At 34.7% G+C, this 12,813-nt stretch overlaps 4 protein-coding genes across 8 annotated transcripts; 2 read left to right on the top strand and 2 right to left on the bottom strand.

Moving 5' to 3' along the window:
* Positions 1-113: 113 nt before the first annotated feature.
* LOC126775622 (protein GUCD1) lies at positions 114-1,958 on the bottom strand. Of its 2 annotated transcripts, none has more exons than XM_050497673.1 (5): positions 1,836-1,958; positions 1,261-1,453; positions 1,031-1,115; positions 738-925; positions 114-351 (listed from the first exon to the last, which is right to left on the bottom strand). In XM_050497673.1, the coding sequence occupies exons 1-5, from the start codon at positions 1,861-1,863 to the stop codon at positions 162-164; spliced, it is 684 nt and encodes a 227-aa protein (XP_050353630.1). In that variant the 5' UTR covers positions 1,864-1,958; the 3' UTR covers positions 114-161. The 2 variants fall into 2 exon arrangements, with proteins under 2 accessions (XP_050353630.1, XP_050353631.1); XM_050497674.1 differs by having other exon boundaries at positions 1,745-1,886.
* A 456-nt stretch (positions 1,959-2,414) lies between these two features.
* LOC126775505 (2-methoxy-6-polyprenyl-1,4-benzoquinol methylase, mitochondrial) lies at positions 2,415-5,424 on the top strand. Its single transcript, XM_050497488.1, has 7 exons — positions 2,415-2,697; positions 2,820-2,969; positions 3,112-3,241; positions 3,412-3,547; positions 3,749-3,837; positions 4,607-4,718; positions 4,796-5,424. The coding sequence occupies exons 1-7, from the start codon at positions 2,526-2,528 to the stop codon at positions 4,895-4,897; spliced, it is 891 nt and encodes a 296-aa protein (XP_050353445.1). The 5' UTR covers positions 2,415-2,525; the 3' UTR covers positions 4,898-5,424.
* LOC126775506 (serine/arginine-rich splicing factor 1B) lies at positions 4,948-9,559 on the bottom strand. Of its 2 annotated transcripts, none has more exons than XR_007669885.1 (7): positions 9,131-9,481; positions 7,732-7,945; positions 7,255-7,401; positions 6,995-7,065; positions 6,770-6,924; positions 5,440-6,109; positions 4,948-5,012 (listed from the first exon to the last, which is right to left on the bottom strand). XR_007669885.1 is itself a non-coding variant. In XM_050497489.1 (7 exons), the coding sequence occupies exons 2-6, from the start codon at positions 9,307-9,309 to the stop codon at positions 6,783-6,785; spliced, it is 753 nt and encodes a 250-aa protein (XP_050353446.1). In that variant the 5' UTR covers positions 9,310-9,335; positions 9,409-9,559; the 3' UTR covers positions 4,948-6,109; positions 6,770-6,782. The 2 variants fall into 2 exon arrangements, 1 of the variants encoding a protein (XP_050353446.1); XM_050497489.1 differs by having other exon boundaries at positions 4,948-6,109; positions 9,131-9,335; positions 9,409-9,559.
* A 227-nt stretch (positions 9,560-9,786) lies between these two features.
* On the top strand, positions 9,787-11,945 carry LOC126775637 (dynein light chain 2, cytoplasmic). Of its 3 annotated transcripts, none has more exons than XM_050497699.1 (3): positions 9,787-9,977; positions 10,774-10,894; positions 11,220-11,945. In XM_050497699.1, the coding sequence occupies exons 2-3, from the start codon at positions 10,787-10,789 to the stop codon at positions 11,379-11,381; spliced, it is 270 nt and encodes an 89-aa protein (XP_050353656.1). In that variant the 5' UTR covers positions 9,787-9,977; positions 10,774-10,786; the 3' UTR covers positions 11,382-11,945. The 3 variants fall into 3 exon arrangements, with proteins under 3 accessions (XP_050353656.1, XP_050353659.1, XP_050353657.1); XM_050497702.1 differs by lacking the exon at positions 9,787-9,977 and adding an exon at positions 10,460-10,706; XM_050497700.1 differs by lacking the exon at positions 9,787-9,977 and adding an exon at positions 10,553-10,711.
* Positions 11,946-12,813: the final 868 nt, after the last annotated feature.

The following is a 12,813-nucleotide window of genomic DNA, read 5'->3' as shown; positions in this document are numbered from 1 at the left end:
TACTGTTATTTTGGTAAAAAAACTCACATCGTATCAAACTAACAATTGATTTCAATGACATACCATTGTTAAAAAATTTAAATTAATTATAGGATAATATTTAAAAAATGATGTGAGAATAACAACGTATACGTGTGTATTTATTTTTATAATTCATATTGTCATCTGTAATCACAGTAAATCAAAATAATATCACGATCGGTGCCTGGAGCCAGTCGCGAGTTCTGCAGTCGTGCGGGTACGGTGGCACAAAGTGGACTCGATCGTGCGGGGTCGAGGTACAGCAGCTTGCCACTTGACCATCCGACCACCACGATGTAGTGACCACGATACATTCCACCCAATATGCGTCTAAAACAATAACTAATTTTATTATACCACATTATATTTTCTACCAACACAATACCTCCTGTCTTGTCCTGTCCTCCTGAGTGTGTTAGACAATAATATGAATATTTAATATTTCAGCTATATTTTCCGTATCTGTACTGTGGTGAACGTTTATCATGAGGCTAATTTGGAAATAAATAATGTTCCCATTATTGCTGATGGTATTTTCGATTTAAAAATTATAGTAAAGCTCTCTTGAGGTTCTTCTCAGGTCAGGTCACTTCCTTTTCCGAACCGATGGTAGTTTTTACTTTCACAATCTATACTATTATATAAATAGGTACTAAATACTTTTGTCTTCTACGAGTTCTACATTTACTAGATGAATATGTAATTTGACAATTTACCTAAACTCCGAAGTAAGCTTGTTATGTTTACAAAGATCACAGGATAGCAAAGCAGCGTCCACGAGCACAATGGCCGGCCCCTTGCTGGTTACGTGATGTAATATATCTCTTGTAGAGAGAACACTGTCAACAATTTTAATACCATCAATGGACGCATTTTCAAATCTTTTACGTATTCGAAGCGCTGCCTGGAACAACCGATTCACATTAACCGTACTAACCTGTACATATACACGTACGTTTAGTTCAAATGAAACGTGAAATAAATTGATATAAAAACTAATTATACCAACCTTATTTACAGTACCACTAAAAGTTCTTAGTATTCGTTTATTAGGTAAGTGACTTGTTGTAAACATGCAATGTTTAATATTGTATCTGAAATATGCAATAGATTTAAAAACTAGCCATGTGTGAAAAATATTTGATTCATTGAGGCGATGCAACTAAGCAAACACATTAAGAAAAGTTAACTCTCCTAGCATACCTCACATAGGTCCTACAGAAAATTATTAATGATTACCGCTTCAATAAATAGCAGAGATCAATAGTACATGTGGTTTGTCCAAAACCTTCCTCTTCACATATTTTGAAAAAGTTAGTGATAAAGTCATTTCTATCACCTTCAGAGAGTACCATGAGGACGCATGTCACCCCACAATCCCACTTATATCGTTGTTGAATGTGAGGGATACTGTGTGGAATTAGTGTCAACCCTGTCAAACCATGTATTTTAATTCATTGTTCTTAAATAATATAAAGGACATAAACAAAAGAGTATCAAATAAATTGAATAACCAAAATACATCTTATAAAATAATTCGTATATCTATAATGAAATGTTTTCTACATTGCTTTATTGTCTTAATTACAACTACAAAACTGTTAGTAGCATCACAGTCATAATAAATAAAATTGGCTATCGCAAATAACTGTCATTTTACCTCTACATAATATGTGATTTCTGTTGTAACTACTAAAAAAAATGTTTATATGTAGGAACATACCTTTGTTTGTTGCGGCCATGGTGTATTTCTAACATTATTATATTATAATGTTGAACTATTTTACAAGCTAAAAACTAGAATCTTATCGTACCTGTTACCTGTTTATCAGTTTTTATCATATATTATCTATTTAAACAGAATAATATTCATTACAAAACACAAAGAAAAGTGGTATAAAATGATCCACAAAATCTGAATTATTAAAAAAATCATTAATTAAACGATATTGAACACTCTTTCAAGTACCTATAATTTGTATGGTTGTATCCCATTTCAAAATACTGGTAGCTTTTCTTTTTGAATCTTATGCAGGCGCCACATTCACGAGCACTTGTTAAATATTGTGAAGGCAACCTTGGGCGTGCTTTTTACGCCTTTTTATCATTCCGAAATGATATTAATTGTGATTGCACCTACAGCTGCATGCTAAAAAACTAAACATGCAAATTCATTTCTACCTACTCTTATATAATAATGCTGTACTTGCTTTTAAAGACGTTTTGCAAGGATTGTGCTTTTTATGTTTTGTATTTTTTTTTCTAAATTGTAAAACGTTGTTGGTTAGTCCAAATAAATCATTAAAAAAAAGTAATACGCAACTGCTGTCTATGAACGCAAGAGTCTGGAACTCACTTTACTTAATTGACATTGACAGGATGATGATAATTGACAGATTTTTGCCATTTGATTTTTTTTAATATCTTAGTTCTGTTGAACCAATTATCTCATGCACTATAAGAATTAAGAACAATCTTATTTAAGTTAAAAATATAAGAAGACAATGGCTTTACAAAGAAGACTTCTACAATTTATCAACATTACGAAACCATGTGAGAAGCTTTGTAGCATAAAAAATTATAGTGCACAAGCGGCATCGCAAAGAGATGACGGAGAGAAACGAAAAACGCATTTTGGTTTTGAAACTGTTGATGAAGATGAAAAAACTAAAAAAGGTTAGATAAACAATACATCCTTTATAAATTCACATTGGCATTATAGTCTAAGTACATCAACTACTTTTTGGCTTATGTTTTTAATGTTTTTTTTTAATAACTTCTTTTGATTTTGCATTCAGTTCATCAAGTATTTGAAACCGTAGCAGATAAATATGACACAATGAATGATTTGATGTCATTTGGAATACATCGAGTTTGGAAAGATATTTTTATGATGAGATTTGCTCCTACTCCTGGAACTAAACTTTTGGACATGGCTGGTGGAACAGGTATATTAGGGTTAAACATACCTATTCTTTTTAACTATTAAAAGTGCCTTCTTGTTTATTAAAATGAAAAATAAACTAATTAATTTGCCATTTTAAATAGTTCCATAAAATTATCTAATGTGCTTATATTCTAATTTACCAGGTGACATTACATTTAGGTATATTAATTATTTAAGAAATCGAACAAACTCTAGTACGGAGAAGCGTAGCAGTGTAACTGTTAGTGATATCAACCAGAGTATGCTAAATGTGGGGAAACTTCGTGCTGAAAAGTAACTATGCTAATAAAATAACATGTTCAATAAGGTTGTTGTTCATACTCATTCATCATTATCATCACTAAAATACAAAACTTATTTTTAAATTACTATACTACTATTATATATATATATAATATATATAGTATTTGCCAATGTTTGTTATGTTAGCTTTTTTTTTCTAGACAAGGCTATTTAAAAAATTCACCAGTGGATGTGGATTGGCTGTGTGCAGATGCAGAGCAGCTCCCCTTACCTGATGAATGTTATAATGCATACACTATTGCATTTGGCATTCGAAATTGTACCCATATTGATAAGGTGAGGGATAAAGTTTCTATCCCTAATATAAATAATGGCTATTTTGTTGCAGATTTTTTTGTTTGGAATTCAGTATACAAATTCTTTTTAATTGATTGACATAGCTGTTATTTAATTTTATATATCAAATAACTTGGGTGTATTACTGTTAATTGTCATCAGGATATAACATTGAGAATTGTATAACCAATATTTTAATAGGTATTGGAGGAGGCTTACCGTGTGCTGCAGCCTGGAGGACGCTTCATGTGCCTGGAGTTCAGTCAACTACCTAATTCTACTATGCAATGGTGTCGTATCTTGAATTGAATATAAGCACATATTAGCTTTATAGTCTTATTCATAATAAAATCCTTATCGAAGGTATAAACCTATAAAATAAAATATAATTATTCTGTTGAGGAAAGTTATAAAATAAATACAAATTCAAAAAAAAAAGAAGTGAATATTGGATAGATGAAGGTCCTTCATCTTCTTGAACCTAAAAAACATATCTTAAAACGAGTAAACAAACATTAATGATGAAAATTTTGCATAAGTTCACATACCTCACGATGTCCCCATCTTATTGCACATGTGAACATCTTATTGCGGTCAATACTTGCAACTCTGGTGAGGTACCACAACCTTAAGCATTCAGCTGCAAGTCCTCGCGGATTAAATTTATCATAAAAGTAGCCTTCCTTTTAGTAATTTGATATCAATTTTTAACACTTGATAACACTTTTCGACAATCTACTCTTAGCGAGCTTATAAACCTCCAATAACTTAATAAGACTGTTAGTATATAATTATTGTGAAATTGAAAGGAATTAAATTTAAAAATTAACTCTACGTTATTTGTCAATTGAATATTTTGTGCACATTTTTATAAACAATTATTAAATTCATTTAACATTAACTTTACATAGAAGTTCAATACTTAGTTTTTATTGCATATATTATATAATTGTGTTGACTGAAAAACAAACTTAAGTCATATATATATACTTTCAGATTATCACAGAATACGGTAATTTGTGAATCACTCATTAATTCTCAACCTTATTATATTTTCAGGGTGTATGACCAATACTCATTTCAAATGATCCCAGTGATGGGACAGTTAGTAGCTGGTCAGTGGAAGCCTTATCAGTATCTTGTTGAAAGTATTCGTCAGTTTCCAGATCAGGTTTGTTAATGTTTTAGGTACATGTAAAGATTTTGAAATGTTGCACCATTGTAGTGACCCACGTCTTGTCTTTACAGGAAAAATTTAAATCAATGATTGAAGATGCTGGCTTTAGACAAGTAACTTATGAAAATTTAACATTTGGAGTGTGTGCTATACATTCAGGATTTAAACTCTAGTTAATTAGTTGTATGTTAAGTAAAGTTTGTATCTGAAATAAAACAAATGATAATTTCCATTGAATTTATTAAAGTCCATCAAAGTCTGTCGGTCTTTGGAATGCAGATCCAGTACCTAAATTACAATTGAACATTTACACTACAATATCAAATAATCGACACAATCTGTCGCATCAAATAAAAATACAACGCGTTTAATCTAATGTTTAATTTCACGTGGATAGACACTCGGAATAACAGGAATACATCGCCACTATCCTCTCGTTCGATCGCCACACTCATCCTCGATCACTCCAGTCGGAACCACTACAACCAGTCGGGCACAGGCCGATACAAGCTCGACAAGCATGCTACGAATGACATCAACTGTTAGGTGAGACTAATGAGCAAAGCCAGAGCCCGTCGCCTCGCCGGCCTACGTCTAGATAACGCAGACATCGAGAAGCGGATAGTGTTAAGGGTATGTCAAACAAACATTAATCTTTCCGGTACGGAGCGTGCACTCGACGTAAGTTATTTGGCAAAAATTTTCAAAATCATACCCAGAGAATCCGTACGTTCCGCGATCCCGGCGTGCGGCGACCGCGGGACGATCCGATCTGATCCGTTCCGTCCCGATCCGATCCGGTCCGGTCGGGTTCCTCCGATCCAAAAGTTTAAATTGTAAAGCAAGAGAGGCAGATCCCGGACGTGCAGTCCTCAGTGAGTGCGCGCTCTAGCCCCCTACAGCCCCCTACAGAACCCTCACTGCACAGTTCCACACCTCCAGCCAAGCACATCCATCGAGTCCAATCCACAGTGGATGAAACAAAAGAAAATTCTTTAATTACAACTGATCTCAACCGTTCGATATAAATCTATACATCTACCGGGCGCGCTCCGACCCGCCGGATTCTCATAATATTATAAAAAATTTAATCGTCATGTGTGAGTAAAATAAAACAAATATATAATATGAACATTTGTGACTACTTCATTAATTATAATATATTAATCTTCGATCGCCAGTCGCCGGCGGCTCGGAGCGAACGATACGTGCCCTCGCTTAAGTCAAATATTTAAACTAACAAGTTTCGACAATATTCGGTGTATACTCTCGAAATTGATACAATTCGTCACGATTACAAAGTTAGCTATTGGATGCCAATAGTCAGCTGGTGCGCTAGTGAGGGAGCGGAGCCTCGTCCGCCGTCGCCGCAGTCGCCGCGCCCGCTGTAGAACAACACCACCTTCAGTCACCCTCCACAACACATCACTCCCCATCTACACACCTCCCGTTAGCTCAGTGTCCGCTACTGTCCGGGCGGGAGACGTTAATCGTTCCTATGATCTTATCGTTCGAGACCTCTCGACGAATTTCGATATTCCAATGACTTTTTCCTAGATGTGTCGCCGGTAGGAAACATCCGACATCAATACTTCATTTTAAAAATTAAGCTTTTAGGGTCATGATTGACAGGATCCGTGATAAAAAATATCCAATTTTTTTTTTTAGTTTTCAAAATAATTTGTACACAATCATTCAATATAAATTTGTCCATAAGCTGCGTGTTATGGTCCATATAAATTCCAAACAATATTATATAAAAATGATATCGATGATATTGTGTAATATTTTGTCCTGATCCAGTGTCAGTGTCCCTCTAATGTAAAATTGTATCCAAAAATCCAACGATAAAATATATTCCAAGTCCTTATCCATGAAAACTGTGAAAGTCTTGTAAAAATATTAGTAGTATGGGACAAAATAACGCTAAATAATTTAATTACCAAGTAATAAATAAAATTTGTCTAGTCATAAAATATTGTCAGTGTAATAACAGGATGTATGTGTGTGTATTAGTACACATGTTAGGCTAGGTCAGGTCATACCGAGCGGAGACGCCTAGTAGGCGCGGCGCGGCGCGGGCGCGGGCGACGTGGAGCGCGAGCGCGAGTAGGAGCGCCGCACGGGCGAGTACGTGGGCGAGCCGCGGCGCCGCGCGTACGACGGCGAGCGCGGCGAGCGCGGCGAGTACGAGCGCGACCTGCGCACACACCACGTGAGGGACTGCCGCCACCACCACCACACCCCTGCCGCGGACCGACTCGCCTCACCTGTCTCGGTCGCCGCCGCCGCCGCCGCCGCTGCCGTAGTCTTCTTTCACGCGAATGTACGACACCTCACCCTGTAACCGATGACATTTTAATTAAAATATTTTAGAACGAGTGGGTATACATTTTGTAACCAATGCGTATAATGCAATAAGGCTCGGTCATAAATGATTCCAAAAATATTTTTAAAATCTTAGTAATTAATTAACCCATACACATTTTTTAATTTACGTTAGGACATCATAAAGATTACTACAACTGACCTCGTGACTTCTAAAACGCGAGTCGTCTAGTTTTTTCACAGCATACTTCATGTCCTCGTGTCGCAGAAACTCGACGACACCTGTGCCGTCCTTAAACGTGTCCGCGAAGCACACGTCTCCCGCCTCACGCATGTGATCTTTAAGATCCTGGAATTCATTTTTAATACTGTTAGAATTATAGACCTATCTGTTTTTAAGGAATAGTAGTAGTTTTAATTTTAAAATTAACTTATAAAGTTAAGTTTTTAAATGTTATATTCGTTAATTGTATAATGATTTAACATGTTTCTCATTTTAGCATTTAAACAGACATATAGGATGACGTAGAGATTTAACATACTGTTACTCAAAATATATAATATCAAATTATATAATGTCACTTATCTAGTCACCTAATATTTTATGAAGTAAGTTTTCATAGAGCTCGTACAGTTCTGTTCCACAAGTGGCACTGTACCAGAGTTGGTGGTCACTCACCTGCCAGGAGCCCGAAGGCGGCAGGCCTGTGACGAGCACGCGGTACTCGGAGCGCCTGGCGGGCGGGCCTCGCGCGGCCGGCCTCGGCCCGAAGCGGTCCGGCTGTGAGCGCCCGCCGCGCGCGCCCCCGCCACCGCCGCGCGGGAACTCCACGCGAAGTCGGTAGCCGTCGTAGTCGTAGCCGTCGCGCGCTCGGACCGCGTCATCGGCGTCACTACGAGTATACATGCTGTACTATACAAGTAAAAGGAGTACTTGTAGCATAATAAGCAGTTTGAAGATATCATGTTTTTCTACATACAACTTTGAAAGATTTTATCATATACTAATTCATCATTGCATTTTTTCCCTATAATAAGTAGCTGTTGTTTCCAATATTAAGTTAAATATTTAACTTTTTTATAATATTTTATATAACATAAAACAAAATGATACAATAGATAAAAAAGTGTTACAATTGTTAACGAAAGGCTCATGTTTTAGTAAATTGATAATAATCTACTCAACAGTAAAACTTTATTCTTCAATAAAAAATAATTATTGGGAATGAGTACATATTAACACTTAGCAGTTGAAACAATAAAAATATAACAATCCATCTTACTGCCTCTACAGGTAAAAGACAACTGGTTCATTTTCAACTGATCGGAATTGTGATTCAAAGAGGAAATGCTACTAGCATTCTTGCCACCATTCCATGTTGTCATAACTTAGTTCATTTTAATTGTTAAAATATATACATATTTAATGCTTTACATTACCAATTCTTATGCAAATATTGTAATTCACATTTAGTATAATCAACTTATTTTGAAGCATTAGCATGTTACTCATTTCAAATTAGTTGTCTTGTTGGCCATTTCTTTTGAATTATAAATAAAAAATAAAAACAAAAATAGTCATCATTATAGTTTAGTTATAGTTAAATATTGTCAGTTAAATTATAATAAAATCAAATATTAATAAAGATAGATTTGCGAATGTTTAACAACAGAATACTCACACACTGACTCAATCTGATATTTTAATCCAAGATCTTAGAAATTTAATTGCAAATTCCTTTGAGTAGAAAATTTGTTTAATAATATTCTACTTAAAAATAACATCATAAAAAATAATAACAGTGCAAATATTTAGGTTTAGTACAATGTTTATTTTTTGACTATATTACTTGTTATCAATTATTAATACAATTTCAGGCTGCTTATGTCATTTTAGATGATTTATTATTTTTGTCGATCAATGTTATTGGTAAGAATAAATAATAACGACATGACTTAATTATGAACAAAAATTAGGTTTTGTGTTCGTACATTTAATTAATAGTGCATCTGTAATGTAATTACCAAGTAACATGCTCTATCATGGCGTTAAGGGCTACGTATTACCAAACACTTACCGAGGATCTTCAAATTCAACGAAAGCGAATGGTGGTCCCTTCCTGTTTTTCAAATCAACAAACGTTACTTTGCCGAATTTGTAAAAAAGATCTTGGATGTCCTTTGTCCTGATATCAGGGGGCAGATTACCAACGTAAATTCTGCATTCATTCCTGCTACCACCACTACCTCCAGACATTTTGTGATTAATTGTTAAATATAGAACTACAAAATATAAAGAATTTATTAATTTTATTGCTAAATTTCAGGTACACACTACACTAACTAACTTGCTTACGAAATAACGAATGGTCGGCGGCCTTTTTAACAAATTAAATATGGCGACCGAGATTAGAAGGTACGTACGTACACTTCGTTTTAGTTGATGAAAAGCGTTGCCAGTTCGGATACTTGCATGTTTTGTATTTTTATTGTAAGAGTCAAATAATACGTTAAATGATGAATAAATAATTCAAATTGAAAATATAGTTACTTGACTTTAATACATAAAACAAATTTGTGTTTGATTTTATTTTATTATAATTTACTATATTTTAAGCGAAATACTTCAAACACATTTTTAAATTAATTAAATAATTAATCTAACTACAATATCATTAATGCTTGTATAAAACTACCACTTAAATATTTTTTGTGGTTTTAAGCTTGTTGGCTGTAAATAATTTATGAAACAGTATAAATACAAATTTTTGATTTTCGAACGATTTTAAATTAAGAACGCCCTCTAGCGCAATACTAGGCATTCTCCACTGAAAGAAGCCTTTGAAAGAATCCTCTAGAAAGTAGGCAAGGAATCTCCGGTATCAAAATCATTTCGTGAGAATTTGTTCATATTTCGACGTAAAAGTAAGTAATAAACAAATGTGTCCTGTGTATAAGTAAATTAAGTACTTTATTTTATATTTAAATGTAATTTAACTTCATTTGATCCTTCTATTTACTTGATAATTGTGTATAAAACTCTTAGTGGTCCTATATTTCGCTAACATTTGCAAAAAAATTGTACTAAAGTACTTTTATTGATTTAATTTTTTTGTTTCTATGGTGATAACCCTCATGCTATTGGAATAAGATTATCTTTATTAATCCGCGGTACGTGAACATCTTATTTCAAGTTTAGTTTTAATATTTTGATGACGGGTATTAAAGCGACTGCTACAGTTAAAATAATTACAAAAAAACCCTTACAGGCATTAAGCGATATCAGGTATTTTTATAGGTGAAGTTGTTGATAGTTATTCTATTAGAAATCTTTAAATCGAAGATAGGGGATAGGAAATTCATAAAGGGCGCGCGGGGGATAGATTCGCGCCTGACCTTTAGAAGTTATTTATAGCGTCCGCTATTGAATATAAACAATCGATGGCGTGGTCCACGCATGTGGAAAACTAATAAAGTCAAAGGTGTCTTAGTTTTCGATAACCTTTACACTGCGCCTAGGGTTTTTATGCAAGTAATATCGTGCCTACGTACTCGACTTATTTGGCGCGCGTCAAGTGTTGGCGATGTCACAAAGACGTCCGTGGAATATGAAACGAATTGCTAAGTGTTAAAGTCGTATTTAGATTTTTTTCCGTAAGGTAGTGCCTACCCTATTTTTTAGATTTCAAAGCTTTACGTTGATTTAAGGGTGTTTTCACAGCTATACAGACAAGATGTGTGACCGCAAAGCGGTGATAAAAAATGCTGACATGAGCGAGGAGATGCAGCAGGATGCTGTGGACTGCGCGACGCAGGCACTTGAAAAATTCAACATTGAGAAGGTTTGTGTTCAATTTTTTTATTAGAGGATTGTTTGGTTCATACTAACATTTTGTTATGCATATGTGTATAATAGTCTTTGGTTGTTATTTATATAATATATGACTGGATGTATTAAATGTGTTGTCTTAAAAGACAAAAAGTAATTGGACTAAACATTCTCTTTATTGTAATTATATTCTCTATATATGTATAAATATAATTTCCACATTTTTAAATTTATATTTTATTTGTCATATACAAATAATTAACTTAATGTTGTGCTCTAGTTCATGTCTGAAATTATTTGCTTAAATTTTCCTAACAGCTATCCTTAAATAATTGTAGGATATAGCTGCTTTCATCAAGAAGGAGTTTGACAAGAAGTACAACCCAACATGGCATTGCATTGTTGGAAGGAACTTTGGCTCGTATGTGACACACGAGACTCGTCATTTCATCTACTTCTATCTGGGCCAAGTTGCGATACTCCTCTTCAAGAGCGGTTAGGCCGCCTTCCCCGTTCCGTCTAAATTTTATGTTGTTAGTGGCAGACTCGGACTGTGGCTTCGTCCTGGCCGCTCACCCGCAATGCAGGGAGTGGTCGGGAGGCCAATGTGTGTGATTGCTCATCTCTGACGCACCTCACTTGTATGTTCGTACCGTTAGCTACTCTTAAGAAGTTCACTCGGGTAACATTCACTTCTAGTGTATTTATGTATTTATATTGAGGGAAATTTTAGTTAATTACTAAACTGTACCTAGTGTAGCATAGTCATATGTTAGTACTTACCTAAATTTATTGTTTAATTTTTCTTTGTTAATACTTTCGCTGGAGATATTTTCGAAACTTTTATTATTATTAAACTTTCTTAATAAATGGTTGTTTTCATTTGTTTGATTATATAGAGCTGTATGGAAATTAGACTTAAGCTGACTATATCTAAACTGTTAATTGTCTATAATCATAAATAGCCCAATGTGATTTGGAAAAATATGTAAAAATTATACTACAACATGTGTAGTTTTGTGAATACCTTAATTATTTGCATTTATTAAAAACTATTTAGTTTTTATCGCGCTTTTATTGTCAAACGTGTCCCAAAAATTTTGGTTTTTGCTTGTTTTTATATAGAACTAAAGTTTTGAATTGCAGCACTTTTTTAATTATATACATTTAGTAATTGCATACATTTTTATTAGATCATAAACCAAAAAATAAAGACATTAAGAATTCCGACAACACGGCTCAATATTTTTTGTTGCCCTGGATATCTCTGCGGATCTCTATGTATTAAAGTCCAGTTTACGAATATATTAATGAAATGACTAAATTGAATAAATTGCCTCTGGTTTGCGTGCATTAGAATGACTACAAAATGATGTATGACAAAGTGAAATAGTATTGAATGTTGTAATATTGTGTCCATTTTGACAACAGCCATATATACATACATACACGTAATCGTGTCGGGTCGGCACGGTAGTATGCGCAAGCGATCCCGTTTCTCGGACAGACGAAATTTCGGCGCCTTTAGCGCCGACGAACTAAAATAAAGGTATACATTAAACCGCGCGCCATGGAGACGACGATTGTGACGGTTTTCGGATTTGTGAGTTGTCTCGCGCGGCAATATGTTAATGGACAACGAAAAGAACCGTCTACTAATACAATTATATGACGTTGGTCAAGATGGCCCAGTGGTTAGAAGGCGTGAATCTTAACCGATGGACGTGGGTTCAAAACCCACCTCTGAATTTTCATGTGCTTAATTTCTGTTTATAATTCATCTCGTGCTTTTCGGTGAAGGGAAACATCATGAGGAAACCTGCATGTGTCTAATTTCATCGAAATTCTGCCACATGTGTATTCCACCATTGAAGCAGCGTGGTGGAATAAGATCCAAAAAACCTTCTCAAAAAGGGAGAGGAGGCCTTAGCC

This window comes from Nymphalis io, chromosome 18 (genome assembly GCF_905147045.1).
Source record: "Nymphalis io chromosome 18, ilAglIoxx1.1, whole genome shotgun sequence".
Taxonomy (NCBI): Eukaryota; Metazoa; Arthropoda; class Insecta; order Lepidoptera; family Nymphalidae; genus Nymphalis; species Nymphalis io.
This window is presented reverse-complemented; position numbering and strand designations above follow the sequence as displayed.

Coding starts and splice junctions, on each gene's coding strand:
- LOC126775506 (XM_050497489.1), bottom strand. CDS start 9,309: ATGTCTGGAGGTAGTGGTGGTAGCAGGAATGAATGCAGAATTTACGTT. Junction 7,946..9,130: donor GTTGAATTTGAAGATCCTCG/GTAAGTGTTTGG, acceptor GTATACTCGTAG/TGACGCCGATGACGCGGTCC. Junction 6,925..6,994: donor GGCGGCGGCGACCGAGACAG/GTGAGGCGAGTC, acceptor GTGTGTGCGCAG/GTCGCGCTCGTACTCGCCGC.
- LOC126775505 (XM_050497488.1), top strand. CDS start 2,526: ATGGCTTTACAAAGAAGACTTCTACAATTTATCAACATTACGAAACCA. Junction 3,242..3,411: donor GGGAAACTTCGTGCTGAAAA/GTAACTATGCTA, acceptor TTTTTTTTCTAG/ACAAGGCTATTTAAAAAATT. Junction 4,719..4,795: donor TTCGTCAGTTTCCAGATCAG/GTTTGTTAATGT, acceptor TTGTCTTTACAG/GAAAAATTTAAATCAATGAT.
- LOC126775637 (XM_050497699.1), top strand. CDS start 10,787: ATGTGTGACCGCAAAGCGGTGATAAAAAATGCTGACATGAGCGAGGAG. Junction 10,895..11,219: donor AAAAATTCAACATTGAGAAG/GTTTGTGTTCAA, acceptor AAATAATTGTAG/GATATAGCTGCTTTCATCAA.
- LOC126775622 (XM_050497673.1), bottom strand. CDS start 1,863: ATGATAAAAACTGATAAACAGGTAACAG. Junction 926..1,030: donor TTAGTGGTACTGTAAATAAG/GTTGGTATAATT, acceptor CGGTTGTTCCAG/GCAGCGCTTCGAATACGTAA. Junction 352..737: donor AAGCTTACTTCGGAGTTTAG/GTAAATTGTCAA, acceptor TTATTGTTTTAG/ACGCATATTGGGTGGAATGT.